This window comes from Oreochromis aureus, linkage group 19 (genome assembly GCF_013358895.1).
Source record: "Oreochromis aureus strain Israel breed Guangdong linkage group 19, ZZ_aureus, whole genome shotgun sequence".
Lineage (NCBI taxonomy): Eukaryota > Metazoa > Chordata > Actinopteri > Cichliformes > Cichlidae > Oreochromis > Oreochromis aureus.
This window is the reverse complement of record NC_052960.1, coordinates 20,718,418-20,746,039: the sequence shown is the minus strand read 5'-3', so window position 1 is coordinate 20,746,039 and position 27,622 is coordinate 20,718,418. Positions and strand designations below refer to the sequence as shown.

Sequence of the window (27,622 nt, the reverse complement as noted above, 5' to 3'; positions counted from 1 at the left end):
GGGAGGGAAGCCATTGATTTTTCCTCCATTTCACCATCAATCTGCTGGAGAAGAGGTGGCTATGGGTGTTCAGACACTTGATGATGTGATTTGTAACTATGGACCACCAGTGAGCAGAGAGAATTGCTTCGACTCTCAACACGTGGCAAAGTGACTACCCCGGTCTTCAGCATTCAGCTGGAAGATTAACAGTGGGGGATCTACCGATAATCTCCAGCGGCTGAGGGAGTATTTTCTCTGTCAGCCACACTGAAGCCACACTAACATTTGTATTCAACAAAGCCATTGACAAATCTTGGAGGGACTGTCACTCTGCAGTGACAAGTATTCCAGAGCAGCCATTAAAGGTTACTTTCATTACCAATTAAGTGGTTCATTATTTGATTTTCTCACTTTATAGTCTATAAACTGTGATGCCCTAAATTTCACAGCAAAAATATGTCAAATTTTGAATCATACAGCAAAAGGAAAGGCTTCTTATCTCTTCAGAGGCTAGAGATAGCCACGTTAGCCACATGATTCTGCACACTGTTTATTTTAAAACCTCATATCAAACTCTTAAGATTCAATTCTATATTATTTATACAGCACCAAATCACAACAACAGTCGCCTCAAGGCGCTTTACATTGTAAGGTGGACCCTACAATAATACATAGAGAAAAACCCAACAATCATATGACCCCCTATGAGCAAGCACTTTGGCGACAGTGGGAAGGAAAAACTCCCTTTTAACAGGACGAATATTAATGTGAATGCTATAAATTGTCACAGTTGTAATGGCCAATAGAGGTCCAAAAATTATATTATCACACTATCTTTAGGGGGGGAAAGATATGCTGAGACACTTTATTAGGTACACCTTCCTGGTACCAGGTTCGACCCCATTTGCCTTCAAATATGTCTGAATTTTCTTGTGGCATAGATTCAACAAGGTGCTGGAAGCATTCCTCGGCGATTCTTTGCACATACTGACACGACAGCATCAGATTAGTCGGCTGCATTCCATACTGCCAATCTTTCATTTCATCACATCCCAAAAATGCTCTATTGGACTGAGACCTGGGGACTGTGGAGGTCATTTAAGCGCGGTGAACTCATTGTAATGCTCAGTCAACGATTCAGGTATCATTCAGGTTATTGTTGTTTGTGGAAAGCAAAATAAAATTAAATTGCATCATTGTGATCAGATATTCTGAAACCAAAAGTGTGCAAAACAATCTTTTAATGCACAGTTTTTGTTATGCCTCCCATATCTAATAATGAACTTCAGCCAGTCAATCAGCCAGTTGAAATATTTCCTCCTGTCACAATAAATAACAAATATTTTCAGGCCTTTTGCTGGTTGTTTCCATCTTGCAGATTTTCTACATCAGTCGGTAAATATCTGCATATCAAGCAACCTTCATCTCAAATCTCAGGCCACAATTTTCTCAGAAAACACTCCACAAAAAATGGTGATCACGAAAACGTATTTATTGCACACAAATTCAGTATTCAAAATGAATTTGATACTGACATGGAAGAATAAATATATCACATATATCACTTATGGCATAAAGGCAAGACGTCCTTAAAAATCCCACTATCACTTGAAAAATACACAAATTACATGAGTGGAATTACACCTTCCTAAAACATCCATCATCTTGACTAGTCTATGATGTTGTTACCCAAAGTTTCCTCCATTGCAGAGTGTTCCCAGCTGTTCCCAGAATGTACTTTAACACAGACACAGAGCTGCACTTCAGATTTGATTTAATTTTACTATTGTAATGTCTCTCTATGATCTAGCGACATGGTGCAGGCTTTCTAAGGGTGGAGTAATCCTCTTCAGATCATTTGCAAAGCAATTAGGCATGCCCCCACCGCTATTAAACATAAAGATAACAGCCTATGAGATAAGATGCTATTTTCACTACGTATCAAATGTGGATAGCTGCCTTGGGCCCCTGATATCAGCTAGATATATTTAAATCCCTGTAAATGAAATTAAAAATGTGATAGTAAAAAAAAATTAGAGAGACATATCTAGTGTACTATCTATCGAGAAATTGCATTTACGAATTAAATGTTCTTGCACCTAAATCCTTAATTAATGGAGCTATAATTATCACATCATAAGTACTACACATTTTATGCAGAGCAATTCCTTTAAACGCATGGCTTCATGGATAATATCAACTCTGACATTCTACTAAACAAGGTAAATATCTTAATACTTTTTAGCTGCCAAGGAAACATACTGTTATGGTCAAATACGTTGATCGTTGCCACTGCAATCATCGCATGACCACGCAAGGCCGGATTACGTCGCTAAAAGGGCGACCGGATCCAAAAGGATCGCTTTTGAAATCCAAAGTGAGCTACGTTGATTCGCAACATGCATTTGTCAGCAGGACCCAGAGGGCCTCTTTTGCATGTCTTTCTATCATCGGTGCACACAGCAAGAAGTAATGCTACCGACAAGCAAGGTGCGGAGGGGGGGAGAGAAAAAAAAAAAGCAAATTCCCTGCTGACCTGTGACCCTCGACTCAAAGGGGCTGCCATGCATGCATACAGAGGAGGTTCAAACAGAGTTTATGACTGCATTATCTCTCCTCTTCCTCATCACCTCTCCACCCATCAGTGGACACTTGAAGCCACCACGCCAAAGCAGACAGACCAGGCATCACTCATTCATTCGCCTCCTAGGTGCCTTTGTCAGGTGATTGCTGGCGGAAAAAGGAAAACAGATCAATACATCTCCCATGGGTCTGACAGGTAATCTTTACCTGGGATGAAATATGAGTGGTACTAGCCTGCTGGATTCCTTAACTGTAACAGGACAATTGACTGGCTGCACGGATGCCATTCCACCATTTCCTAGCCATTGGAAATTCATTTCGGGGCATAAGGTCTGGCTGAGATGTCATTATAGTGACTGTTAATTACCGTGGTGGCAGGTAAGGTGTTCCGCTCTCCTGCTAATGGAACTGTATCGGACCTGATGCATCTTCCTCCCCTGTCAGAGCCCTGGCACCAAAACACATACTGTTGGATAAAGCAACAGCGCAAAGCTCTCCTTAAAACACTGCACAGTCAATACCTGTCAACAAGCTGAGGGGAAGAACACATCACGTTATTGTTTTTTGGTCTAATTATTCTTATTCCTATTAATCAGACGTATACCGTAAGCACTCCCACCTGGCCTGGTTACAACAGCCAGACTGAAGCTGCAGAAGGAAAAGCAGCAGCAGTAGACGGGGAAAGGGGTGGGCTGGTCTCTGCACTTTGACTGATTTCTGTGGCAGGATGTCTTGTGTGAGGCATCCATTTAGACTAGTGTGCACACACAGCATTTATAAATGTCATCCCCCTCCAACATGATCACATAAAGCCTTCTCAGATGGATTATTGCAGACATATAACTCATGTTAATTGGCAAATCTCATTCTATTAAACGCGATTCTTCCCTTAAATAAGGCTTTAAAGTGTCGGAAAAAGACGCGTTATGAAGCTGATGATTATGCACTTCACTTTACTAAGAAGATATCTTGTAATCAGTAGAGAAAGTGCATACCTGGTAACTTCTTTAGATTCATTAAACTTTTTTTTTAAAACATTCAAAATAATATTTCAATTCAGGTGAGAATTTCCGTGTAAAATGCATTTTTAACACTATTAAATGGAGTCAGGCTGTATCTTTATGGTTTGTCATGTATCTCACAACATGCACAGTATTTCCTTTTTCTGAAAAATAAACTGGTTGTTTACCATCTTGGCTAGTATGAATATTTTTGATCTCTCTGTATGCTGCGATTGATCTTTTAATGCATCTGATGCTGAGGGAGGTGGGGAAATGTATACCCCAAGGGGAGGTGAAAATACCGCGCGCACGGCTGTCCACTCCCGTCTCCTAGAGCTTTTCCACTCCTCTCCGTTTGCCTCTGTGCTCCTTCTAAACAGCTCCAAAAGCAGCTCATCCAGCACAGCTGAAAAACAGGCTGTTCAAACAGATCTGCAGCTGGCCTTGAACTTTAAATACATTTGGGCAAAATTTGAATATAGAAGGTAACCTGGAGAGAACAGAGGCGGCCCTCCGAGGACCGCTACTACACTCCCTCTGTGTTGTGCTAATGAGCACCTTTGTACCAACTGTAGCTTTTCAAATCCATGCTAATAGGAGGCCTGTACTTTGTGCGGCTCGCTACCGGTGGTCGCCTCTGTGAACCCTGTAGCAGCATGTGGTAGCTAAACATTGTGATGCTCTTCTATCTCGGAGCCCGTGCTGCCACACAGCCATTGTTGGGCCACGCTGGAATAGAGCGGACTCCCCCCCTCCCTTAGCCCACCCATCCTCACCTGACCATCCTTCCCAGGGTTCCTGCTGACAAATGCCGCGCTACTAGAGTGGACATAATTGTTGGATTGTGTGGTAGCAGGTGGCCTGGAAACTCTGTTTGGAAACAGGAGGAGCTGCCAAGTCTAGAGTGAAACGAGGAGCCTCTTGAAGCTGCCTTCTTCCTTGAAGAGATGGCAGAGGGCTTAACAAGGCTTGATTGCATTAACATTTGTCATGCTTAATATACTACCTGGAAGGACTGGATCTAGCAGTAACATGCTGATTTGAAGACTAATGATTTGCTTTGTATTTTTTTACTTCTTTGTTATAAAGTTTGTGCAGCAATAGGAGTTCAAGCCTTTTTCATTCTCTGGCACAATAGCTTCTTTTTGTCACTTTCCTCCAGACTTCAGATGGTACTTCTCGAGTCCCATTCAGTCCTACTGGAGCAAAGATAAACTCTCAGGCTGCACACAAGTGGAGGATTGTGAAGCAGGTACGCTTGGTCCCACAGCTTCGAGGGCTGAGGTATTACAGGGCCCTTGTGCCTCTTCTCTCTGGTGATCCATGTAAAAAGGGTTGTAAGCTGCAGAGGAGGAGAGAAAAAAAGAAAAGAAAAGCACATATCATATTCTGGACATGTAACCAAACACTGAGAGCAAACAAAAAGATAAATAAATCACATTGCCCTTCACTGTTTCAAGCCTCTCAAAAATGATTAAATTTAGTACATGACTCACAGATCGCTCCCTGGTTTAGGTAGATGGAAATAAAACTTTGAAGCAATCCTCTTCTAATAGGTTAAATATTAATGAAGTTTGGGTCACGTGAGGCAAATCCGCTTCACCCCCATATGACTCGTAGACGTAGTTATTAAAAAAATAAAACCTATCTGTGCTTCTCTTATGGTGGTTTGATTGTGTTTCTGAACTCTTAATTCATCACACTTCACATCTCGCTGATGACCTTCCTTTTTAAAGGATCCCATTTTCTCTTGATCTCGTGCACCTTAACAGCTTTTTTCTCGCCACGAGTGAAGAGAAATATCGGAAAGAGAGCCGGGACCAATTTTCGTGGAAAACAGAGGAACTCTAAAACAATTGCACTCGCTAACATGCCTTCCTGCTTTTCTTACTTCACTTTGATAAATAAATCTCTCCTGATCTCCACCCCACCCTCCCCACCAAAAAAAAAAAGTTAGCGGCGGTCACACAAGACATTTGCCAGGCAGTCCCATAACATAGGACAAGGGAACTAGAAGTGACATTGTGGCTCGGGGCTGTCTCAAAGGATTAGGCATTACAGCATTCACTGGTATGTGCTTTTGCTCGTTCTCCTTATATCTGCTTGTGGCTATTTCCAGATGACTTCTTCTCCAAACTGATCCAGCAGCCAAGATAATTGATTAATATTTCTTGAGGGAATGATGACTAACTGTTGCTGAGGTTCAACACAAACATTCGGGTTAAACATAGTCAGAGGACTTGATCAAAATTCAGGGGATTTCATATTGGACAAATAGGAAAAAACAGCAGGAAACACTTAAGTCTGAGTATGTTAAAATGCATAAGACACCAGATACTAACTCAAAGTCAAGGTCATGTTTAGGTTAAGGTAAATGATTAATATTTCCTGAGGGAATGATGACTGATTGCTGCTGAGGAGTATGCACATTTGTATTTCCAATCAAATCAGCAAACATTTAAATAAATAAATATTTTTAAAACCACCATTTCATACTTTAATACTACTATTTTAAAACGCTTTAAAGTTGGAACATTCCTGCTGGTGGAATAATCAGTCTTCGTGTTTCTCATATTTAGCCAATTACATTGAATGCAGTGGTGGAGGAAGTGCTCCGATCTTTAACTTATGTGTGTTTTTATGTGGCAATCCTCAAATGTAAGTCCTGAATTCAAAGTTTTACTTCAGATTAATGAGCTAGTCCATTAGATGGCATAAAAACTACAATATTTTCTTCATATGAACTGATAAATTATCTTGCTTCCTTTTATAAATCACTGCTTTGGTAGGTTATAGAAATGGTTTTAGATATAGAACAAAAATAAATACTGTGTAAAATTTAAAAACAAAATAGAATAAAGTGTTTTGCCAATTATTTAGTCTTTAACTGAAAATGCTACAAAGACAACATAATAAATGCTTACACTGAAAAACTTTAGGCCCGTCTTCAGTTCAAACTCACAGTATGATTGTGTATAAATATTGATATGACAATGCTGCTGCAGATTTGTCGACTGCACATCCATGATGTAAATCTCCCACTCCGTCGCATCCCAGAGGTGCACTAGATTGAGATCTGGTGACTGTTGAGGCCATTTGAGGACATGTTCAAGAAACCAGTTTGAGTTGATTTGAGGTTTTGTGACATTGTGCGGTACCCTGCAGGAAGCAAACATCAGACGATGGGTACACTGGGGTCAAGAAGGGATAGACATGGTGAGCAGCAATACTCAGGCAGCCTGTGGCATTTAAACAATGCTCAACTGTTAATACAAGGCAGGATTGCGCCATGCGTTAATGTTGTTGTTTACACTAAATTCTGACCCTATCAGCTGAATGCTGCAGCAGAAATGGAGACTCATCAGATCAGGAAATGTTTTTCCAATCTCCTATTGTCCACTTTTGGTGAGCCTGTGCAAACTGTTGCCTCAGTTTCCTGTTTTTAGCTGACAGGAGTGGCGCCCAGTGTAGCTTCAAGGTTCAGCGTTGTGCATTCAGAGATGCTTTTCTGCTACCTTGGTTGAACCAAGTGATTATTTGAGTTACTGGCACCTTCCTATTAGCTCAAAACAGTCTGCCATCAAGGAGGCATTTTCCCCCATTGACCTGGATATTTTCTCCTTTTCGGACAATTCTCTGTGAACCATAGAGATGGATATGTGAGAACAAATATTTCTGAAATAGTCAAACCAGCCTCACTCATGTCAAAAACCATACGACATTCAAAGTCACTGAAATCACATTTCTTCCCTATTCTGATGCTTTGTTCAAACGTAACCAGGTCATCTCGATCACATCTAAATACCTAAATGCATTGAGTTGCTGCTATGTGATTGGCTGATTTGCATTTAAAATCATATTAACAACTATACCTATTAAAGTACCCAGTGAGAATACACAGGCTTAACACTATCTAAATCAACATGTTTGCCATGTCCTGCTTATTTCTACAGAGAAAATGCTAAATCCCATTTTGAATGTATTAACTCAATAGTAAAGAGGGCATGGTAAACTTTGCAACCCAGAGCTGTCACCACTGACAACATTTAGTGCATTTAGTGCACGATGGAGGTCCAAAACATGCTGACAACATGTCGTCTTTGTAGCAACTATACTTTTCATATACTAATATAAAAATAGCATCCAAAGTGTACCATGTGAAGAGATACAGGTTTAGCATCTTAGCGTATTAATGTGATTATAAGGTAATCTAAAAATGATGAATAAAAGATTACCACCTGCACTCAACTGGTTTTGCATCAAGGTCAATAAAGACATTACAATGCAAAGGTTTTCAGTCAATGGGAGAATTACAGTACATACATTTATTGTGGACGATAATGGGAAGTTGAATGGAACCATCTTACCATCTTAATAAGCTCTCATGTGATGCTCTCTAAAAACAATCATTGCAGGCCTTCCTGGAGCACTCCCCTTCCCCCCGTTTATTAATCAGCTAATTACACATTGACAGTAATGGGCCTGCTGATTCCCACACTTAAATGAACAGGGCTGAATAGCTCTTTAATGATTAGCCTTTGTGTTTCTCTCTCTCCCGTGTACTAACACACACACACACACACACACTCTGCTCTTTTTGCAAAAAAAAAAAAAAAGGGACATTCAAATCAGACCTCCTGGTGAGAAGGTTTGCACACAAACAAGTCAAGAAGCACCTGACAGTCTAGCCGGATAAATCTACCTCCAGAAGAAGGAAAGAATACAAAAAAAAACCCAATCAGAGTGGTTACAACCGCAGCAGGTTTGTGGTTATAGTACATCAACTCATGTGGGTTTCAGTGTTAAGCTTGGCCTCCAGCAACAGTTGAAAAAAAAAAGAAAAAAGCACACCATGAAAGTTTGGTAGAGCCGTGCAGGCAGGTGCAGGTGGAGACGGAGGGGGGGTTGAAGGACAAGAGCAGGGTGTGGAGTGGAGCCGGAGAGGGCGAAATAGTGCGGTGGGCTGCATTTCTGTCAGCAGAAGTGATGGCTGAGTGGTAGCGTTATTTGTCTTGTGCTGCCATACGGCCCTCGCACCAGCCTGGGCATTAATGAGAGGGGGCCGGACCGCCGGGCAGGAACACGGCGGGCCTCCGATGCAGGTGATCTGTCACGCAGCCGTCTCGCTCAGGCAAGGAGACACATGAAGACAGAGGGGGAGAGGAGAGGCAGCAAAGCTGACCGTGGGGCAGGCCTCCACATGGACACCCACATGTGGTACTTACCAACATATAAAGATAACAAGCGGTCTGACAAGGTTAAGCGCAAACTGACTTCAACCGCACTTATTTAGACAAAATCTTCCTGACATCTAACACGCTACAGAAATTAAGGCTTTTTTTTAACCAGCATCGACTTTATAGAGATAAAGATGAAGGGCATTGTGCGAGACAGCAGGGGAGGAGTAAAATTGCAATAATTAATTAGTCTGTGTGTCAGACCAGCCAAGGATATTAAATTCCATCAAGATCTTTACACTTCTTGATTCATCTCTTGACTCACAAATAATCCCCCAATTGTGTAGCGTGTACATGCTATTCATACTAATTCACCATCAATGAGCGCCATGTGCTATAATGCACAATTCACTAATAAAAGACAATGCAAATATTTTAAATTTTTGTGATCACTTTTTAAAAATACTTTTCAAATCCTATAGAGCAGAAAGAAGGCTTTCTTTATTCCAAATCTAGTAGGGGGCTCGGTTGGATTTCTGGGTGGATGGAGGTGGTGAGAAAAGTAGAAAATGGTCAATTTAAGGCTGAGAAATCGAGTGGTCATCTAATCCAAACAGATACCTGGCTTGATAAGTTGTTGGGGTTTTTTTTCCACAACAGGCTTCAAGCACTGCCGTGAAGGTGCTAAAAGGTTAAAGAAAGAAGACAAAGCAACAGCTGGGTACCACCTCAGTGATTCCCTATAGAGTCCTGGAGGATACCTTCAGTCGCAGACTATTTTCACTCCTGATTACAGAGTTTCAAATCAGCCACTAACACATACAGCAATCCACTTCCTCTGGCTAACTCGAAGACTCAGCTGTCGTGTTCACTAAACGCAACACGGCGAGCCGTGCTGCGCTTTTTACTGAATGCAGTAAACAATCTTTCCATGCAAACAAGATGTTTACCAGACGGCGCTTCTGCTCGATAAATCACCGAATCTATACGCGCTCGTGTCACAACGGCAGCAAACCAAAAATTTTTACACAGAGCGTGTGAAAGCTTGTCAGGGTGAATGTGCATCTCCTGGTGGGAGGTGAGATTACTGAGGAGAGACATGGTGCAGCAGGCTGCCAAAGTAAAGATTTATACAGAGCAGTTGCAGCTGCAGAAACTGACATTGGACGACATGGGATGCATGATAAATCATGGTGGACAGGGGGCACTAGACTCAAGAAGCAGGAAAACACTCTGAACAGGGCTGAGGGGGATGTGCCGATCGGGGACTCTACTTCTGTGTCTTTTACATAAAAGATGATAAATATATTTATTTTTAAAAAAGCTCTATGATCATTTTTACACAAAGATTACATTACAATAACATATGAAGACAAATTCATTGTCTTCCCCGCTCTCAAAGACTACAGTAGACTGTGGGCCTGTTAACCTTCTACAAACGAGGGATGCCCCTCGTTCCGCATGCTGAGTATCAGAGGGCCTTAGGGGCCAGGGGTCCATCCTTTTTTTTTTAATTTTTTTTAAACTTTTATGTGAAGCAGTTTAGCACTTGGGAGGTGAAGGACGGAGTCGCTGGCCCCTCCATCACTCGTTGCAATAAATGGATGCAATCTGTATCCATGTAAAGCACTGGCTGTTTTTAAATTCCACCTCTTTTATCCAAATGAATGATGGACCCTGGTACAGTGCACTGTGGAGCAATATTAATATACATCAGAGGCCTGCACCCCTCACTAAATCAGAGAACCACCAGCATTTGTTATTTAAATGACAAACAGCAGCTGCAGGAGTGGAGCACACAGAGGGGACGCGAGAAGAAAAGGTGGACAAACCAATTCAGATTTCAATCCGGCAAAGACAAAAGGCCCCGAGCCATCAGTCTAATGAAAAAAGGCAGCTCCACTGGTCTAAGCACACACGCAACGCTGGCTGCTCGGAGTGTAAGGCAACTGTGACCATGGAAAACACAGCTCATGAGTAAATAAGTAAATATAGTCAAATATAAAAGGAGGTATAGATGTAGAGGTGAGGAGAAAATTATTAGCCCCCCGCCACATTGAAATTAAAAGTTTGTCAAAATGCTTTTCCCACAAGTGAGGGATTTTGGGGCAATTCTAAACATACTTTCCTTTAGAAACCATAAATTATTTCTATTTGCACACAATAACAGAATTACTTCAGAAATAAAAGGACCAGGCTCAGTATTATTATCCCCCTGAAAAACTGACTCCTATGCAATGATGCAGTTTTTAATGCTCTCACCTTGTAAAGTCACGTTAAAGCTGAAGCATTCAGAGGCTCTAAAGTAACTCTACAAACTAACACGACTTTAAATTTTAAAGGACTGTTTTTAATGCATGGCTGAAAATCTGCTGCAGACACTAACTGCCTGAAGTGTAGAAACCATAGACAGCTGTTTCCTCCATTGAGATCTTCTGCTTTGCTTCTTGTTTGTGGGTCTCTCTGCATTTACGTCTGTATTCAAATCTCTGAGTTCTCACCTCTTACATGGAATCTTGTCACTTTCCTTGTAGTACCAAAAGTAATTTTTGCTGGTGGAACATGTTAGTAAATCTGACCCATGGTATCAATTTCAAAATCCAGCATCATCTTGTTCTCAAGTGATCACATTCAGAATATTTTTAGAAAATATTACTTTGACCTTGAAGCTTCAAAGTCATCCAGAGTATTTAGTAATTGCAGTGGTATCAACTTGAAAATCCTAGTTGACTTCCAGAGATCTTGACCTCTAACCTTAAACTTGAGGCCAAGGTCACTGAAATCCAAACTGAGGTCTGACATTTATAGGAGCTACATCTATTGTATTTGGAGCTCTTACATCACCTCATTCTCGAGGTATCACATTTACAAACTTAGGTGTCCACGCCCCCCACTCACCCGCCCGGCAGCATGACGACTATACCCCATATTCATCCCGAGCGAATGAATAAAGATATACAGAGGCAAAACTTACAAATGTATTATTCACTAACTAAATACAAACAGGTGTTATAGAAAGGAAAATGGTTAAAAAATCACCTATCACCATTTTAAATGCTACATTTAATTGTTACTCCTGAATCATTCACTAAAAACTCAATTTAAAAAAATCATTTTGGAACTGGAGGAAAAGTGAGGCCATCAATTAAGTAATTAAGGTTCATTATTGAGGTACAGTGAGATCTAAGTAGCTTTACTCGCAGCATGGCTAAAAAACAAACAAAACGCAAAGGTATAAAGTTTTTGCAATTCGAGCATGATACTTTTACCTCATTCTCTGAGCTGTGTCACGTGCTAAACTGGGGTGGAGAGTGTTACCTGATGAAGTGATGGACACAGCTTCAGTTTCCCTCCGCTTCCTCACGTCTCCTGTGAACAGCAGTCCTGGAGTGAAACTAGTCTGTCTGAGTGGGACACAGAGAGGGAAAAAAACAACAACACATTACTCACAATATTATGATGCAGCTCCAACCAACAATAAACACATAAACATGAAGAAATTTAATAGTTTCGCAAAAGTCGATAAATGCAACCCGCTGCACATTTGCAAACGCTGCAGCTTCGCGTTTCACCTCAATACAACTTTGGCGTGTGTTAATTTTTCTTCATTAATGTATATTTTCACAAGAATAATGTGAGATGCTGGGGTGCGAGTGCCCGAGTCATCGCAGAGTTCACATAAACAAATTACACCTGCTCTGTGCCTCCTGTGTGTCATATGTCAGGGGCCCTGAAATAGGAAAAGCTCCCCCATGAGCTTAATAGCCCTGACTTCTGAGATGTAAAGTTAAGGTCAAGGTCTGTTCCATCACAAGGGGGTTGGCAGCAGCTGATGTGATCAGTGCAATGCGAGTGTTTGTGCAGAGCAGAGAGAGCAGGGTGTTGGAGAGGACGAGTGAACTCTGATAAGAGACGCTGACAGACTTAAATATTTGAGCTAATTTAGCACCATAAAGAATGATAAGCATCCTTTATGAAAATATGGATAAAAATGTAAAAATGAATTCATGGCAGCTCAACAACAAGGACTCATACATAAAAGATCTCTTTTTTTTTTTAGCTGGTACAAACCAAGACTGCAGGCTACCTAAAGCTCACAACCCTAACAGGCACATGCTACAATGAGGCCCCGTCAGACCAGCCTTTTAACTGCGGCGTGTTCCATGACCTCAGCACCCATAAATCACATGACGGGTGTGCAGGCGCTGGGCGTTGAGAGCTGTGCGGGGCATGCTTTGAGCGAAGTCTCTATGTTGTATAATCAATAGATATAAAAATAAATGGCCTGACCGTTATTCTCTCCCTGCTACCCCTCTCTAATAAAATCCCCGTAATGCATATTTCATTTACTTTTATACTTATTGATTACCTGTACTCCAGTTAGTAAATCACGCGCCTATCGATCCCTCAATCGTACCTCTGTCGGACAGCACATAACCAGCCATTTGCGCCCCTGATAAAGAGCTCAGGCATTGAACTCCTCACAGTAAATCTTTGCAAACTAACTTTTTAATTCTAAAATCGATCCACATTTAAACGTCGCATTATTTCACAAGGCACGCCCGCGGTATTAAAAGTAATACCCTGATGCATTTGGTCTTAATGTGTGGTGGTCCATCCCTCCATCTCTTTTCTCCTCGCGCTGAGGCCGAGACATGTTGGCCCCCTCCTCAAGCGCCCGCCCACCCCGGCGTTACAGAGAGCTAAGAAGCAGAGTCACTTCGAGTCCGCCAGGGGCCCAGTGAGCCACTCAGCACAATACTAATCAAACATGAGAATACCATCAGCTGCCTCATTAACCAAGGAAAAACACTACCATTCATCTCAGAGCAGAAACCAAAGACTTTGTATAAGCATTTTACATGGCTCACTGCAAAACTGAGAGAAATGCTTTAAAAAAAGCACAATAGTGTTATTATTTGACATCTGTTTCTTCATCAGCTTTAACAGCTTGACAGATGATGGCCTACATTTACTGAAACTGTAATGAGAAAGCAAAGATTGACTCAGAGATGGTCGGCAACTACTAAATTCTACCACAAGGACACTGAGGGGGAAAAAAAGGGTCCAAAATAGATTTTTTTCAGGTCACATGAGACACTTTTAAATGCAGTGCAGTCTCTAAGGGTGCGGGGTAAAACAGCACTGACACAGGGTCAATTGTAATTTTGGCGCCCACATCCAAAAGCAAATATATCAATTAAAAATAATAAATCAAAAGAGGAGTGAAAGGCCGCCGTTACAAAATGGCCATCTATTTTCATTAGGTTACATGGCGCTTCAGGTGTGAGCAGGATCTCAAGATTAATAGAGGTATTCAAATGAATCAGAAAGGATTAGGGTCTCCAGGGAACATAATCAATAGCTCCAAATCAATAATCAATAGGCCACTCACACCAATATACTAACTGCTGACACTGTGATCTCACAATTAAAAAGAAAACTGGGATAGGGATGGCATAAGACTATGATTTATCTCGCAGCACAAGTGTCATTTAGGAATAAATAAGTCAATAGATAAAAGCTGCTGCCGCCTGGCTCAGGTGGGAGATGGTTGTGCATTTTAACGCGGCTCAGAGCATTACAGCCAAAATCCCACAAAGCATTGCGCCCATTCACGCGCAGATGCAAGGATAAATGGCATGCAACCTTACGCAGCCTTTATCACTTAATATCAAATGTGTGATTGCTGCTGTCGGCTTGCGTACAACGAAAATCACAATATCATCCCAACAATACAGCACAAGATTAAATGCTCAAACTCTGGCCACGGGGAATTCACTTTTCTCTCAAGGGTGTCTGAAAACACAGAAAAGTCACGTGTACGGTATGGGGGGCTGAGCGCTGGAAACTTATAACACAGGTGAGAGTTACAAAACAAATTATGCGAATCATAAAGTGACGGTTTGTCTAAAGTTTGTCGAGAACGGCCACGAGCGACAGCTCTCATCGTCATGCCGAACAACATTTCTAACTGTTTGTATGCGAGAGCGTTGTGGAGAAAGTCAAAAGTACCCAAATGGGTGCAATGTGTGCAAAGCTGGGTCATCGGGACAAAGCTGCCATCTCGCTGGAGAGTGGAATTGAGCAGCTTGGGGAGATGGATTCAGCTCGTGCCGTCCAATGGGACACATCAGAAGCCCCTCTCGTCAATCCCCCTCTCTCCCTCATTCATTTGGGAGTATGATTTATACTTTTTGAAGTGAAGGGTCTTGAATCCCACTATAAAGGAATTAAGAGGTCTCCCCTGAGTCTGTCATTCAAATGAGAGCATGGCAGGGATATGAGGGCTTTTTAATAGAGAGAAATTAGTATTCACAATGCCTTAAACTAGAATCTGAAGGAACCTTTCAGGTGGAGAAGAAAGGGCCAGTTTAGAAAAGAAAGCCTTAAGAAGTCGGGGGCTTTTCATAGCAGTCGTGTTTTTGCCCCTCATCAAGGAGCCACGGAGCGCTCTGTGAAATAACCCAAGAGAGCGGGAGGAAAGGAGCGCGTGTGAAACAAAATTAAGAATGCGCCATAAATAGGCAGAGTGAAAACAATACAATGAGGAGTCCCACAGTCTCGAAGCCAAGAGGGCTGCTCGGCTTCTCAGTAGTCCCCCATGCAGATCCAACAGTTTCAGGGATGACTGGGAGCAATGTGATGCTTTGACAAACATCTCCCGGATAAACCTTTTTAAATGTTTCCGTGCAGTCCCAGAAATGCCAGCATATTAATCTGCATTACAACTATGTCAACACGTAGCATTTCTCCATTTGCAAACGCTGACCTTGAAAACTAGCGATTTAAAGTGACGCAGAGCACCACCTGCTTGTTATTGTAAGTTTAGCTCAGACTTTAGGCCAAAACAAGCAATGTTTTGTTTGGGCTTAAACTTTAATATTATTTTCTCACCTTAATAGTTTATTACTTTTCCCTAATTTTATGAAAATCTTTTTTTTTTTTGGTGGGGGGCAGATTCCACATTTCTGAAGTTTACTGCATAGAACTGCACACCCCATCTGTTTGGGGTTTACGCAGTGCAACTCCTCCAAATACATTTCTCATACTTAGGTCGGGTTTTTATTTATATACATAAATGTCATCAAAATAGTGTTAGTTACCAGAATTTCATTTCGTTTGCCAAAAAGCTATCGGTTGCAAAGCGTAAAAGGAAAAAAAGCCCACCTATATAGTAAGCAGTGTTTCTCCAGGATTTCTGAAGGACATTGGCTGCTTTTTCAGTCATTTTCAGTCCAGTCCTTGTACCCAACCACTTCCAAAGAAATGTTTTTTTGATAGTTAGGCCACTTAATACTGTCTTATGAATCATTCAAGCATAAAAATGCACCTATTTGAACAGATAAACCAGTTTTTTGTCTACGCATAACAGACAACTTAGCAAAGAACCCATTTCAAATTGCTTCTTTAGGCACTTTGTTACAAGCAGCCTGTTGTAAAAACACAATTTTTCCTATTTTTGTAGCCAATTCTATGGAAATTGCCAAACATAACACAGTTTGACAGATATAAATTGTATTTTTGCACAAGTGAGTTGATTCTTTTAGCCAAAAACAGCATGATGTGCAGTGGGTCCTCCTTTTTTTGAGCCACCACACAATGCCATCTGGAAAAGCGTTTCATTGACAACAGCTTAATTTTTCAGCTTAACAATGATTCCAAAGACACTTAAACCCAGTTAAAGAATACCTGGATAGAAAAACTATCAGTCATGGATTGGCCTCCCCAGAGCCCAGACCTCAACATTATTGAGGTAGTGTGGGCTCATCTTGGCAGAGAAGAGAACAAAAGCAGCCAACATCCAAAGAAGAGCTTTGAACGTCCTTCAAGGAGCCTGGAGAACTATTCCTGAAGACTACTTAAAGTAGTTACAATGTGAATATTGCAGCTTTGAAACATGAAATGAATTCAATGATTTGTCAGGCACAAGAGGCAAAACAGTTGTTTCCTGACACACACACACACACACACACACTGTCATTTTAATAAGGAAGGAGAAGGTTAACACACAGAGTCTCATCTGAACAAAAATCACTGCAGTCAACCAAGGACTACGCTCTGTAACAGATTCACTTAAGTGAGCTGGCCATTGACTTCCCCATCAATATATTGAGCTCTGATTAAAAGGACTGAATGGTGCAGGCGTGTGAATAGCATCAACTACCGGTTTCTGAAGACCGAGGAGGAACATCTGAGATGGGGGCTCTCTGACACCATGTCAATAGGACACACTGGTAATGGGCACAAAGGGTTCATCTGTAAAAATGAAAGAATCAATAATATTTAGAATATGCAGTTAATTTTAAAAAGAACAAAAAACATAATAAAGCTAAAAAATGTGTTATTCTCGCACACCTGGCTTCGGTCTCGTTTTCCAACAGAAGGCAACCAAAAGCTAGAGGAGATAAAGAAAAAACGATCATGGAAACAAATACAGTTGATGTCTAAGAGTTATGTTTCTAAGATAGTTTTAAAAACTTTCTTACTCTCTTTGGTAAGGATCCTGGGAAAAGTGTCTCAGTCGCTCTACAAACACTGGCACGCTGCTGGCCTGTGAAAAACAAATCAAAGATGTACAAAAAGAAACAAAACACGAAAACTGTGCAACGGTAATTATTGAAGAGGGAAATTCAAGCTTTCTTTAACCTTGCTGGGAGGCCGCCTCCTATCCCTCCTGACGCAGCATGCAGCAGAGCCAGCCAGTCGTTTAAGACGTGAATGATACCCTGCAACGGCACAAAACAAACCAACACTGTATGGTTTAGCAAAAACATGAATAAAGGAAAAACTGAATTGGTTACACTAACAATATAATCAAAAATTCTGACTTTATAGCATTCTTCTTTTTTAAACTAGTAAAAGAATTTATAGGACAACTGAAGTGTCTTCTGTAAGCCAAGGTAGTGATTTGAGGACCAACACTACATATTGTCGTGGTACCACTCAAATATTAAACAGCGCTTTAATGCACAGTGATAAAGATGCAGACTCAAGCGTTTCAAAAACTAATACTATATGTAGAAGACAGAATTGCTCTTTGCAACCTCGGTCAGAGAGTCGTGCAGGTTGCAGAAAGGCGGCTGAGGAATGGTTGTCCTCAAGGGGAAGCTGGCTGTCAGAGTCCCAGCTGGGCAGCAGGCCAGCCACACCCGTCCCAACTCCACAATCCCCCTCGAAGAACCAGTCACTCTGTTCGTCATCACCTGCACAGAGGGGAAGGGAAGATCTTCCATCAGTTAGCAAATCACGCTGACAATTATGAAGATTGTCAAGCAATTTGTTGAAAACAGGAAGTAAATATTAGACACAAGCTACAATATCTCACATTTAACACTGTGTTGATGTTTGAGAGAAGCTAAGTCACTGCACATTTTTAGCATCCTACAAGCTGCGGGGTGAACTACTCCTTTAACTACGCATTACCAGACAACACCGGGCTTTTCCCCAGACGGTGAGCTCTTCTCAGACCTGTCACTCAGCAAAGCGTACACAGGAACCATGCCTCTCACAGTCAAGGTGTAGTGACAACTGTTAAATCAGAGGCCGCCTGGCCCCACCACGGCTAATGAGATTAGCAAAGGCTTCGGCGCTCATTAACACGACATGACAACGTCTTATTAGAGTCGCCTGGGTGCCCAGCAACCGGCCCATTGTATCTAAACCTCCTTCTCTAGCCCCAGCATTCCCTCAGAGTCGAGCAGGGTATTGTCCAAATCTGACAGCTCATCATCGTTCTACGTGCGACATCCCAAAAGCAATCAGCTGTTTACTTGCTAGTTTGAATCCATGTTAATAATACATATTTCTCTCTTAATACCTTGTCTTCCTTCATCATTGGTGAACAGACCAGGGTCGCTGCTGCATGTGCTGCTGGTTTCCCTGCAATGAAAAAAAATATCACATGTGAATGATTCCCACTGAAACTCCTTCTTTAATATCAATATCAATAAAAATCTGAGGATCAGGAACTCCACTTAGATTTGTCACCTCACAGATTCTTTAGGTCAGGCAATGCTATAGAATCTGAAAAGTGAACAATGAAAATCCAAAAATGGCTATCTCCTGTAATGTCAGTATCTAACATGCAACATTCAATAATAAAATAATGAAGAAGTCTGGATCTAGAGGTCGACATAAATGGAAATGACACAAAAAGACAGAGCGTGCTGTGTTCTCCCTTGTTGTGATAGCAAACACAAAGGCATCAGGAGAGACTCTGATCGAAGCCACTGAGTGACATGAACAATCTAATTGAATATCCTCCGCTGTCAGCTCCAATCTAATCTGGCCTGCGTTGTGGAGGATGACAGGAGAGCGAAACGCATTCCCCTGTCCGCCCCTCCCTCTGGGTGTGCCCCACACGCGGAGCGACCCACAGACGTGCCGCTTCGACAACTGGCCGACATCTGCTGCGTGGGCTGCCTCTGCACAGACCGCTCCGTTGCCGGTCCTCCCCACGTCCTCGGGGCAACCCCTGTTACGCTCCCTCCACACCCTCTGTGCCCCCTGCCCCTCACCCAAATAACTGTGGCTTTTCTTTCTTTTTCACACTTCATCCACCTCAAACTGGGACCTCCAGACAGATCAAGGTCAGAGAAAGATGATGAGGAAGGAGCAGTAAGAGATGAAGAAAGAGGCCATTTTTTCTGCCGTTGTTTTTAAATACATGTAGCACATGGGTTTATTGAATAACTACACACAGCGTGTACTTTTCTGATTACCAGTAAGCCTGGATGACTGGTTTTTAACACACACACCAGTTTCCCACACCCACAGTACTAATTGTTTTAATTAGCGTCTGTTTGACCACTTTTTCAAAGGTAATATATATTTTGACATATATTTGATATATCATCATCAGCTTGAGCGCCACACAGTGGTTTATCCTTTTAATTACTCAAATTGGTATTCGTGCAACTTTTTGAAAGAAAAGGCGCTTAATTCTCTTGACCAGCTTGCATTTTGATTCCTGTTTATCATCGCTGACCTTGCTTGTAGGAGAGAGCTGGAGGGTCGGATATGCGCTGATATGGTGCTTTGCCATATTGCAGAGGCCTGTCAGTGATGACAGGATCAGGAAAATGTCCATCCAGCCTGCCTGCCTGCCTGTCTCCCTAGCCAGATGGTCCTGCAGCTTCTTCCCTAACATCCACAGGAAGCAGATGTGAGAGGGAACAGGCCTCTCCAGAGAATCTGGAAGAAGTCTGCCCTAACCCAGCAGCCCTAAACCGTCCCCTCCCCTTCAACCTTCTCTCCTCACCGATTCCCCCAGCCTCTCCTCAGCTGTACCCCACCTCTGGACATATCAGCTGGCATCTGGAGCACACAACACTCCAACATCAGAGGAGGACACTGCCTCAAGCTCTACAACAGCCAACACCTGCATTTTTTCCCCCCTTTTATGCTCCGCTCTATTACCTTTCACAGGAATTTCTCAGGATGTTGTTTCCCATTTTCGAGTAAGAAATCTGTTTTGCTTCTTATTGCAGGGATTTTGTGCAAAGTTTGAAAAAGAATCACAGGTATAAACAATTAATTAGAGACTCCCATTAAGTATTTATCCGTATTAAAGGTGTAATGTGATGTCGCTTGGAGCAGCATAGGGCCGATGTGAGACCGTTTCCATTAAGTACTCCCTAATTAATGTTATAAATAATTGAGGCCCCCCATTTTTCTTGGGACCAAAAGAAACACCTCTTCTTTCTTCAGCAGTGACCTTTGTCGAGAAAAGTTGACAAATGTTTTGGGCAAACTTGGTTTCGTCTCGCTGCATGCAGCAAGAAAATCCTTCAATGAAACTGCAGCTTATCTGATCAAAATGTGAGAATACTTTTCTGTAATAATACCATAATTAGAATAAATATGCCCAGAAAAAACAAAGACAAGGGCAAAACAAATAAAAAAAAACTGCATTCCAGCACTTAGAAATGGACTTAGCTTCCCTCACAGCTGTATTGTCTTATTACAATCCAAAGAGTTGAAGCAAAACACAGTATCCAGATGAGCACTAATCATTAGGCTATAATCCTCAGCTCCTGGGAGAGGCAGACCAGTTTGCACAGAGATTACAGGCAAGCCGCCATTTATTGAGCCTGGGCTCATTCTGCAGAGGAATAAAGAAGAGGCAGAGTCGGAGGGGGGCAAAGTGCTGATAACAATGGATCTGTGGGCTCTTCAAACAAGCCGCCCCAACCCAAATCCATGCCCTCTTCCATGGGTGTCTGATTATAAGGTTATCCCACCCTCCCTGAGCTGCAGTAATTGGATTAGTCTCAGAGATTTATGAAAATTAACTTCTGCAGATGCTGTGCTGCTCCCAAAAAAAAAAAAAACCCCTCCTCACTGAGTTTTCAAAATTTCAATGATATCAGTAAGAGAGAAGTGCCCACAGTGGCTTTTGTTTGCTCTTGATGCCAGGGATGAAATCAACAACACCAGAAGCAGCACACAGCTGGAGACCAAGGCCGAGCCCGGGACAGCAACTACCCACAGGTGAGGCCTGCTTGCTGGGACAGCCTGGGTGCCAGGTGGCCTGACTGCCAGCAGGCTGAGCCACGTCTAATCAAGGATGTGGAGCCCAACTGGAGCTACCAACATCTGCTCTCCTTGCACTTGGGTGGCTGAAGGCAAAGCCCTGCTCGGTGTGCACACAAGCCGAGTGACCTTGAGATGAGGGAGATCTTAGAAGACCAGAGGCTCCAAATGAAAAAGGTTAAAGGAATGAATCAAAACTGAAAGAAAAAAAAGTCCAAGTGACTCAAAAGACATTACAAGAATGTCATGAGTGTCTGACATCAAATGGACCATACACTCTCAGAGCATAAATATAGCCGCTGTACCACTGTCAACCCCTCATCACCGCTGCCATTTGTTCATATCCTTTTGCCTCTGCCAGGACTTAACCATTAGATTGTTCAGCCCTCAGTACAGTGTGGCAGTCTACTGAGCAGCAATCAACAGTGGTGCCGTTGTGTAAGTGAGAAATGATTGACAGCGTGCCATGGTGCTCCCATTTATTTCTTCTCCGGAGCTGTTTTCTGTCAGAACGGCTATTGATTTTTCCATAAAGTAAGAAAACAAGTACTGTTTAGGGGCTAGGGAGGTCAGCACAAATTAAACCTGAAGATGTAAAGCCTTCTCTCTGTCCCATTATGGGTTGCCTCAAATGTCTTCTTCACACATGTTTTATGTGATCAACAGATAATGAGATCAGCAAAGGAAATATGTTAGGAAAGTCCACTGGATGGCATTAGAAATGGTAAACAGGATGCACGACGCTTCAAAAAAACCCGACTCTGTTCCTGTGTATCTGACCAGCACTGAGAAGCATTTGTGTATTATGTATTATAACTGTAACTGTATTGCAGCATTATTTCCCTGACAACCCAACGAGTATAACGTACAGAAACAGGATAGGGTGTGTGTATATCAGCTACTGCCTCCTGAGTCGAGGTCCGTGTCTGAAACTGCTTCCTGAATACTATGTACTCTCTGCTATTGTATTCAAATGTTAAAATTCAAAAGTCCAAGCACGACATGGTGTACTCAAAAAATACTTCTATTATGACAAATAAATGCCACCGACATGCACCACTGCCTAGATACTGAAGATGTCCTGCATCTATTAGAGTAAAAATCAGTCATTAAACAAACTAGGCTTTCATAGCCTTGTACCATTTGGTTTAGTAATCACAAGCAGTTTTTCAGGTGTCAACTTGTTTTGTTTGTGCAACTATGATCTTCAAAATAAAAAGAAATCAGCAACCTTGGGGCCTGAAAAGTGAAGCCACTTTGTAAGGCCCTAAACCTGCAGTCCCTCTAGTGGCCACTAGAGGCTCACTCCAAAAGCAAATCAATCCTTGCAGACTTCCATGTTAAAATCCAGTAAAAACAAACATGTTACACACTGGGCTTTTATAGCAGGGCAGCTGTATGGGGATGCTTTCAATTCTTAATGACCTACTCAGTTACATCTTATAAAGGCTTAGAGTTTGCATTATAAGTGGCACGACCTCTCTGAATACGTGGCTCTAGCCTCTAGCTTAGCGCTAGGCTTAACTTGAAGTAATTTGAGTCACTGAACTGGACCAAGTCTCACCATATTTGAAATTTAAAGATGCATAGATGCATTTATAGGTACAAAAACTACCTCTGTACATGTTAACGCCTCTTAAATGTACAATACAAGGAGATCTAATGTAATCGTTTTATTTCCTTCTCAACACACAGTACTATTAAATGTGTATATTTAACAGAGAGTGGTGAATGAAGCTTAAATTGAGGTCACTGGCAGTTTTTGGTCTTAAGCTAAAGCGACATATGGTAATGTTTTCTTTACTGTAGTAATATAATGTCCCTCTCTGCTGCCAGTTACAGCCACATTTAGTTTTGCTAAATAAAACGCGCAGAAGACGATGCACTCTGGGACCGTGGGACAGGCACAGCTTTAATTACCCAGCCCAAGACAGGAATTCATTTCAAAACAAATCAATACCACACCAAGTCACTTATTTATTTGTGACAATATTTCTTGAAAGAAAATAATGAGCTGGCAGATGCCCGGAGGCATAACTATCAAAGATCCCTCCCTGATGATCATTTCAGCTATACGAGATGAGGATGAAGAGACTCTATCATTCATTTTTAATGTCAACTCAATACTTTAAAGCGGAGTGGCATGATTGTGATACATTTTTTTCGGTTTAGTTGAGGACATGCTGAATATTGACAACTGGCTAGATGAAGACAGGCATTATAGATCATCCTAAATGTCGCCTTGTTTAATTGCTTCTGTCTGATAGTAGTTATGCCCATGACTTTTATGTTATGGGTTTAACTGCCTTGGTAACTTTCAGTTTAAAGGGTAAAAGGGGCTTTTAGAGTTTTTAGCTTCTTTTTCAGCATGATTTAAATTGAGACTCTTTAAACAAGGGCAGGGTTAACATTTGGCTCGCTGCACAACTGTAAATTAAATGTTGGGTTCGAAAAGCTGAAAATGTTATTGTTCACAATTAATGAGTCCAAAGTGCTTAACACGACTCTTAATGTTAGGTTGAGGAGGCCAAAAGTTGGGTTTACCTCAAAGATAAAGAAAATGTAAAAAATTACCCATCAGACATGTTCTCGTCTGCAGCATCTCTGTGCTCTTTCTTTCTCTCCCAGCACTCCTTTCCCATCAGTCTGGCTCTTTCAGTCTTTCTGTCTGCTCCCATCCAACCACCCGACCGCTTCTTTGATCCTGACAGATGCCGCACCTTAGAAGGCCTATTCCTCTGTTTCCTATCCAAGCCAGACCCTTTTAAAGTGGACTGCAGTCTGACGGTTACATTTGAGGTCATGCGTTTAACTTTCCTCCGCCTCCTGAGTGGACGTCCGGGGTTATTCTCATTGAAGGAGTCGGACTCTGGCCAGGAGGACTGCCTCGCCCTGACTGAGCCTCTCATGAGGGACGGCCATCGGGTGGATGCGGTCATATCGTCAGAGTCACTGCAGTTGGCCACAGAAGTAGTGATGTTCTCCCTGTATTCTTTAGCCTCGTCCAAGCTGGACTCGGATGCCTCGATCCAGCATCGCCTGTGCTCTATCGGGTAGAGGGTGGACTCGCGAAAACGCTTACGGCCTCTGCGACGGCGGATCTGACGGCGTTGCTCCAGAGGACTCAGGACCATTTCCTCCCACAGCTCTCCTAGCTTATTCTGTTCTGAGGTCTGCTCCAGTGCAGACACCAGGTCCTGCACCAGCTCATCCATCATGGTGCTGGAAAAAAAAGAAAATGTTAGTGACCAGTTAAACTCTTTGGATGTCTTGTCATGTTAAATTGCAGTTGTTAAGTGCAGGCTAGAGGTTTATATGAAACAACAGAAACGTCCAATGTACTTTGATGTGCTCCTCCTGAAGTCACTCTCATTTTTTGAAAATATACCCACCATGTGGGCTTTTCTAAATGATTATCACCATCTTCACTCGCTGGCCAGTTTATTAGGCACACATGTTAAACCTCTTGTTAATGCAAATATCTAATCAGCCAATCACACAGCAACAGTTCAGTGCATTTAGGCATGTAGATGTATTCCTGCTGAAGTTTAAACTGAGCATCAAATGGGACTGGTCCCAGTATTTCAGAAAGTGCTGATGTACTGGGATTTTCTCACAATGGGTTATGGGTGCCAGAGGAGAATGGGTAGACTGACTTTGAGCTGATAAAAAAGCAACAGAAACTTTAAATAACTACTCATTACAACCAAGATGTGTAGAAGAGCATCCCTGAATGAATCTGCAGAAACCACACTGGATGACACTGCTGTTAGCTAAGAACAGGATACCAAGACTACAGTTCATACAAGATCACCAAAACTGAAAAGTAGAAAATTTGAAAAATGTTGTCTGGTCTCATGATTCCCCATTTTTCCTGCAACATTTGAAATCAAATCAATCAACACCTTTACACCGCTGCTGGTGGTGTAAAGGTGCAGAGGATTTTCTTGGCACACCTCAGCAGCTCAGTATTGTTTAAACACCACAGCACACCTGGGTATTGTTGCTGAACACATCCATCCCTTTCTGACCCACCAGTCTACCCACCTTCTAATGGCGACTTCCAGCAGGATATGCGCCACGTCCCAAAGCTCAAATCATCTCAAACAGGTTTCTTGAACATGACAATGACTTCACTGCACCCGGATCTTAATCCGCTAGAGCGCCTTTAAGATGTGCTGGAACAGGAGATTCACAACACAAAATCTACAGCATCTGCCTGATTCTGTCATATCAAAATGCACCAAAGTTTTTGAGGAATATTTCCAACACCTTGGTGAACCTGTGCCATGAAAAATGAAGGCAGTTTTGAAAACAAAAGGGTGTCCAGTCCAGTACTACCAAGATGTTCCTAATAAAGTGGCCAGTGAGTGTGAATATTCAAGGTGTAAAGAAAACAAGTCAAACCATTCATTGATAAAGTCTAATGGAAATAGTGTATTTGCAGGTTGTTACTTTGCTGGACTTGCCACTAAACGACATGCCATTGTTCCCTTTTTATTTCATATATTTCTACTCTTATAATTATGCAATCATTAGTGCTGCAGTGGGCATTCTGCTAGGACAGCTGGGGTCCACCTGTCCCTCTGCAAATCAATACAAAGTTGCTTTCTTTCTTTATGGGCGGGTTCTCTTATGGTTTGAGGAAGACATAAATGATGTGCTAAACCCCGCACAGTCGCAAGAGCATCATTAATTGCCAAATATGGAAGTATCTATTGAAAGGATGGTTTGTGGCTTCATTTGGAGAATGAGTTGCAAAGTGAAACTGCTCCGGAGGGACTTAATAATGCAGTTACACGTGTTTCTTGTAATTTGTTACCTGTTTGTGTATCAGCAGCATTATGAACTATACCTCCCCAACCATCTCAGCCATGATGACTGAGGTCCATTTCAGTAGACCCAAGTAGCCAAGTGGCAGTCATAACCCCATTTTTAAAGACATGGGACAAAAAACAAACAAACAAAGAAAAACACCACCTCCTCGCAACAATCACAAAGTAAATCTACAATAGCTTTAGCGCTATAAAACATCACTAGGTTGATTTTCCCCCCCTTTAAGTCTAGCAACATAAATTCGTGGTGGGCTCATCACCGGAATTGCTCCGTGTTTGATTGCAGCGGTGTAGAAACCGCTGCATTTACGAGCATTTGCAGGTCATCATCGGCTTAAAAGAAAAGAAAAACGATTGACATCACGTTTTATTAGCAGTAAAGAAAAGCGACCGTGTAGCTGTGCAACATCAGTGCAGCACAACAACAGCTCAGGCTGGCTGTAGTACCCGCACGCTCAGCTCAGCCTGTGTTACATAACAACAGCTCACACGTGAGCTCAGCACAAGGACAGCCACACATCTCTGTGTCCACTGCTGACAACAAAACAAGCGGTTTACACGCGCTCAACACAACAGCCGCCTCACGGACACGGTGTGCGCGGATCTATTCGGATGCTATTTAACGCCAGGGAGAAGACACCCCTCTGCGTTTCGAGCACTCACCAGTCGCAGCTTGTCTTGTTTTGTTTTCAGCACAGCTGGGACACCAGACGCACTTCCGCCCTGCAGTCCAGCCAATCGGGTGGCTCCGCCTCGCTGTGACTCCTCCAAACAAAAAAAAACAAAAAAACAGTGCGCCACTGCACAGTGCTGTCGAAATACAGCCTGCAAGGCAGATAACACCAGCGTCTGATCATTATGGCATCACTTCAGGAAACCGACGGAGTGCTGGTGTGGAAGATAATGTCAGTCAAATCTGACTTTGAAAATGTGCAAGTTTTCTTCCATCAGGGTTTACAAAAAGTTGTGGTGGTAGGAAAGGAGGACTGTAGGGGGACTGCATGCTGACGGTCACAAGGGACAATTAGAATGAGCTTATGCTTATTTAGTTAGTGAAGTACCTGAGAAAGTCCCATTCAGTTTAGATCATGTGTGTTTTTCATAGACTAAATGTAAAACTGCATCTTGTATGTTTTGTATATATTTAAAGAAATAGCTCTATGTTAACATCAGACCACCTCTCAGTGTTAGCAGGCTGTCTCACACAAACATACTCCACTCCTGTTTTGCTGGGATTTGGTAACTTTAGCTGGATACCTTTGCTTCCACTGTGTAGAATTCAGAGGTTTTAGAAACTATGGATTGTTTTCTTTGCTAAACACTGCTAATGCACTGTTTTTCTATGCTGATCTAAAATGAAATTTAAAATTGTGCACCCGTGAGTTGGATATATAGTGCAAAAGTCTTAAGATACCCTTATTTCTATGTAATTTCCTTGCAAGTAGCCAGACTTTCTTGTCATTTTTGAAGTGGTCTTAAACATTTGTTCTTCAAGCTTTCAGAAGTT

General features: G+C 42.1%; 1 protein-coding gene across 3 annotated transcripts; it reads right to left on the bottom strand.

Moving 5' to 3' along the window:
* Positions 1-1,453: 1,453 nt before the first annotated feature.
* LOC116313326 (G patch domain-containing protein 2-like) lies at positions 1,454-27,366 on the bottom strand. 3 transcript variants are annotated; one of them, XR_005609361.1, is made up of 11 exons: positions 26,779-27,366; positions 23,855-24,502; positions 18,564-18,625; positions 17,791-17,949; positions 17,393-17,472; positions 17,233-17,297; positions 17,102-17,141; positions 16,911-17,002; positions 12,062-12,147; positions 2,933-4,908; positions 1,454-2,712 (listed from the first exon to the last, which is right to left on the bottom strand). XR_005609361.1 is itself a non-coding variant. In XM_039603197.1 (10 exons), the coding sequence occupies exons 2-10, from the start codon at positions 24,496-24,498 to the stop codon at positions 4,763-4,765; spliced, it is 1,374 nt and encodes a 457-aa protein (XP_039459131.1). In that variant the 5' UTR covers positions 24,499-24,502; positions 26,779-27,366; the 3' UTR covers positions 1,454-4,762. The 3 variants fall into 3 exon arrangements, 2 of the variants coding, with proteins under 2 accessions (XP_039459131.1, XP_039459132.1); XM_039603197.1 differs by having other exon boundaries at positions 1,454-4,908; XM_039603198.1 differs by lacking the exon at positions 26,779-27,366 and adding an exon at positions 25,328-25,925 and having other exon boundaries at positions 1,454-4,908.
* Between the last annotated feature and the right edge of the window lie 256 nt (positions 27,367-27,622).

What these genes read in the sequence shown, in the direction of transcription:
- LOC116313326 (XM_039603197.1), bottom strand. Translation starts at nt 24,498, where the DNA reads ATGATGGATGAGCTGGTGCAGGACCTGGTGTCTGCACTGGAGCAGACC. An exon ending in GGAGGCGGCCTCCCAGCAAG is followed by an intron (nt 17,298 to 17,392) that starts GTTAAAGAAAGC and finishes TGTTTTTCACAG; the next exon opens with GCCAGCAGCGTGCCAGTGTT. An exon ending in CAGGATCCTTACCAAAGAGA is followed by an intron (nt 17,142 to 17,232) that starts GTAAGAAAGTTT and finishes TATCTCCTCTAG; the next exon opens with CTTTTGGTTGCCTTCTGTTG.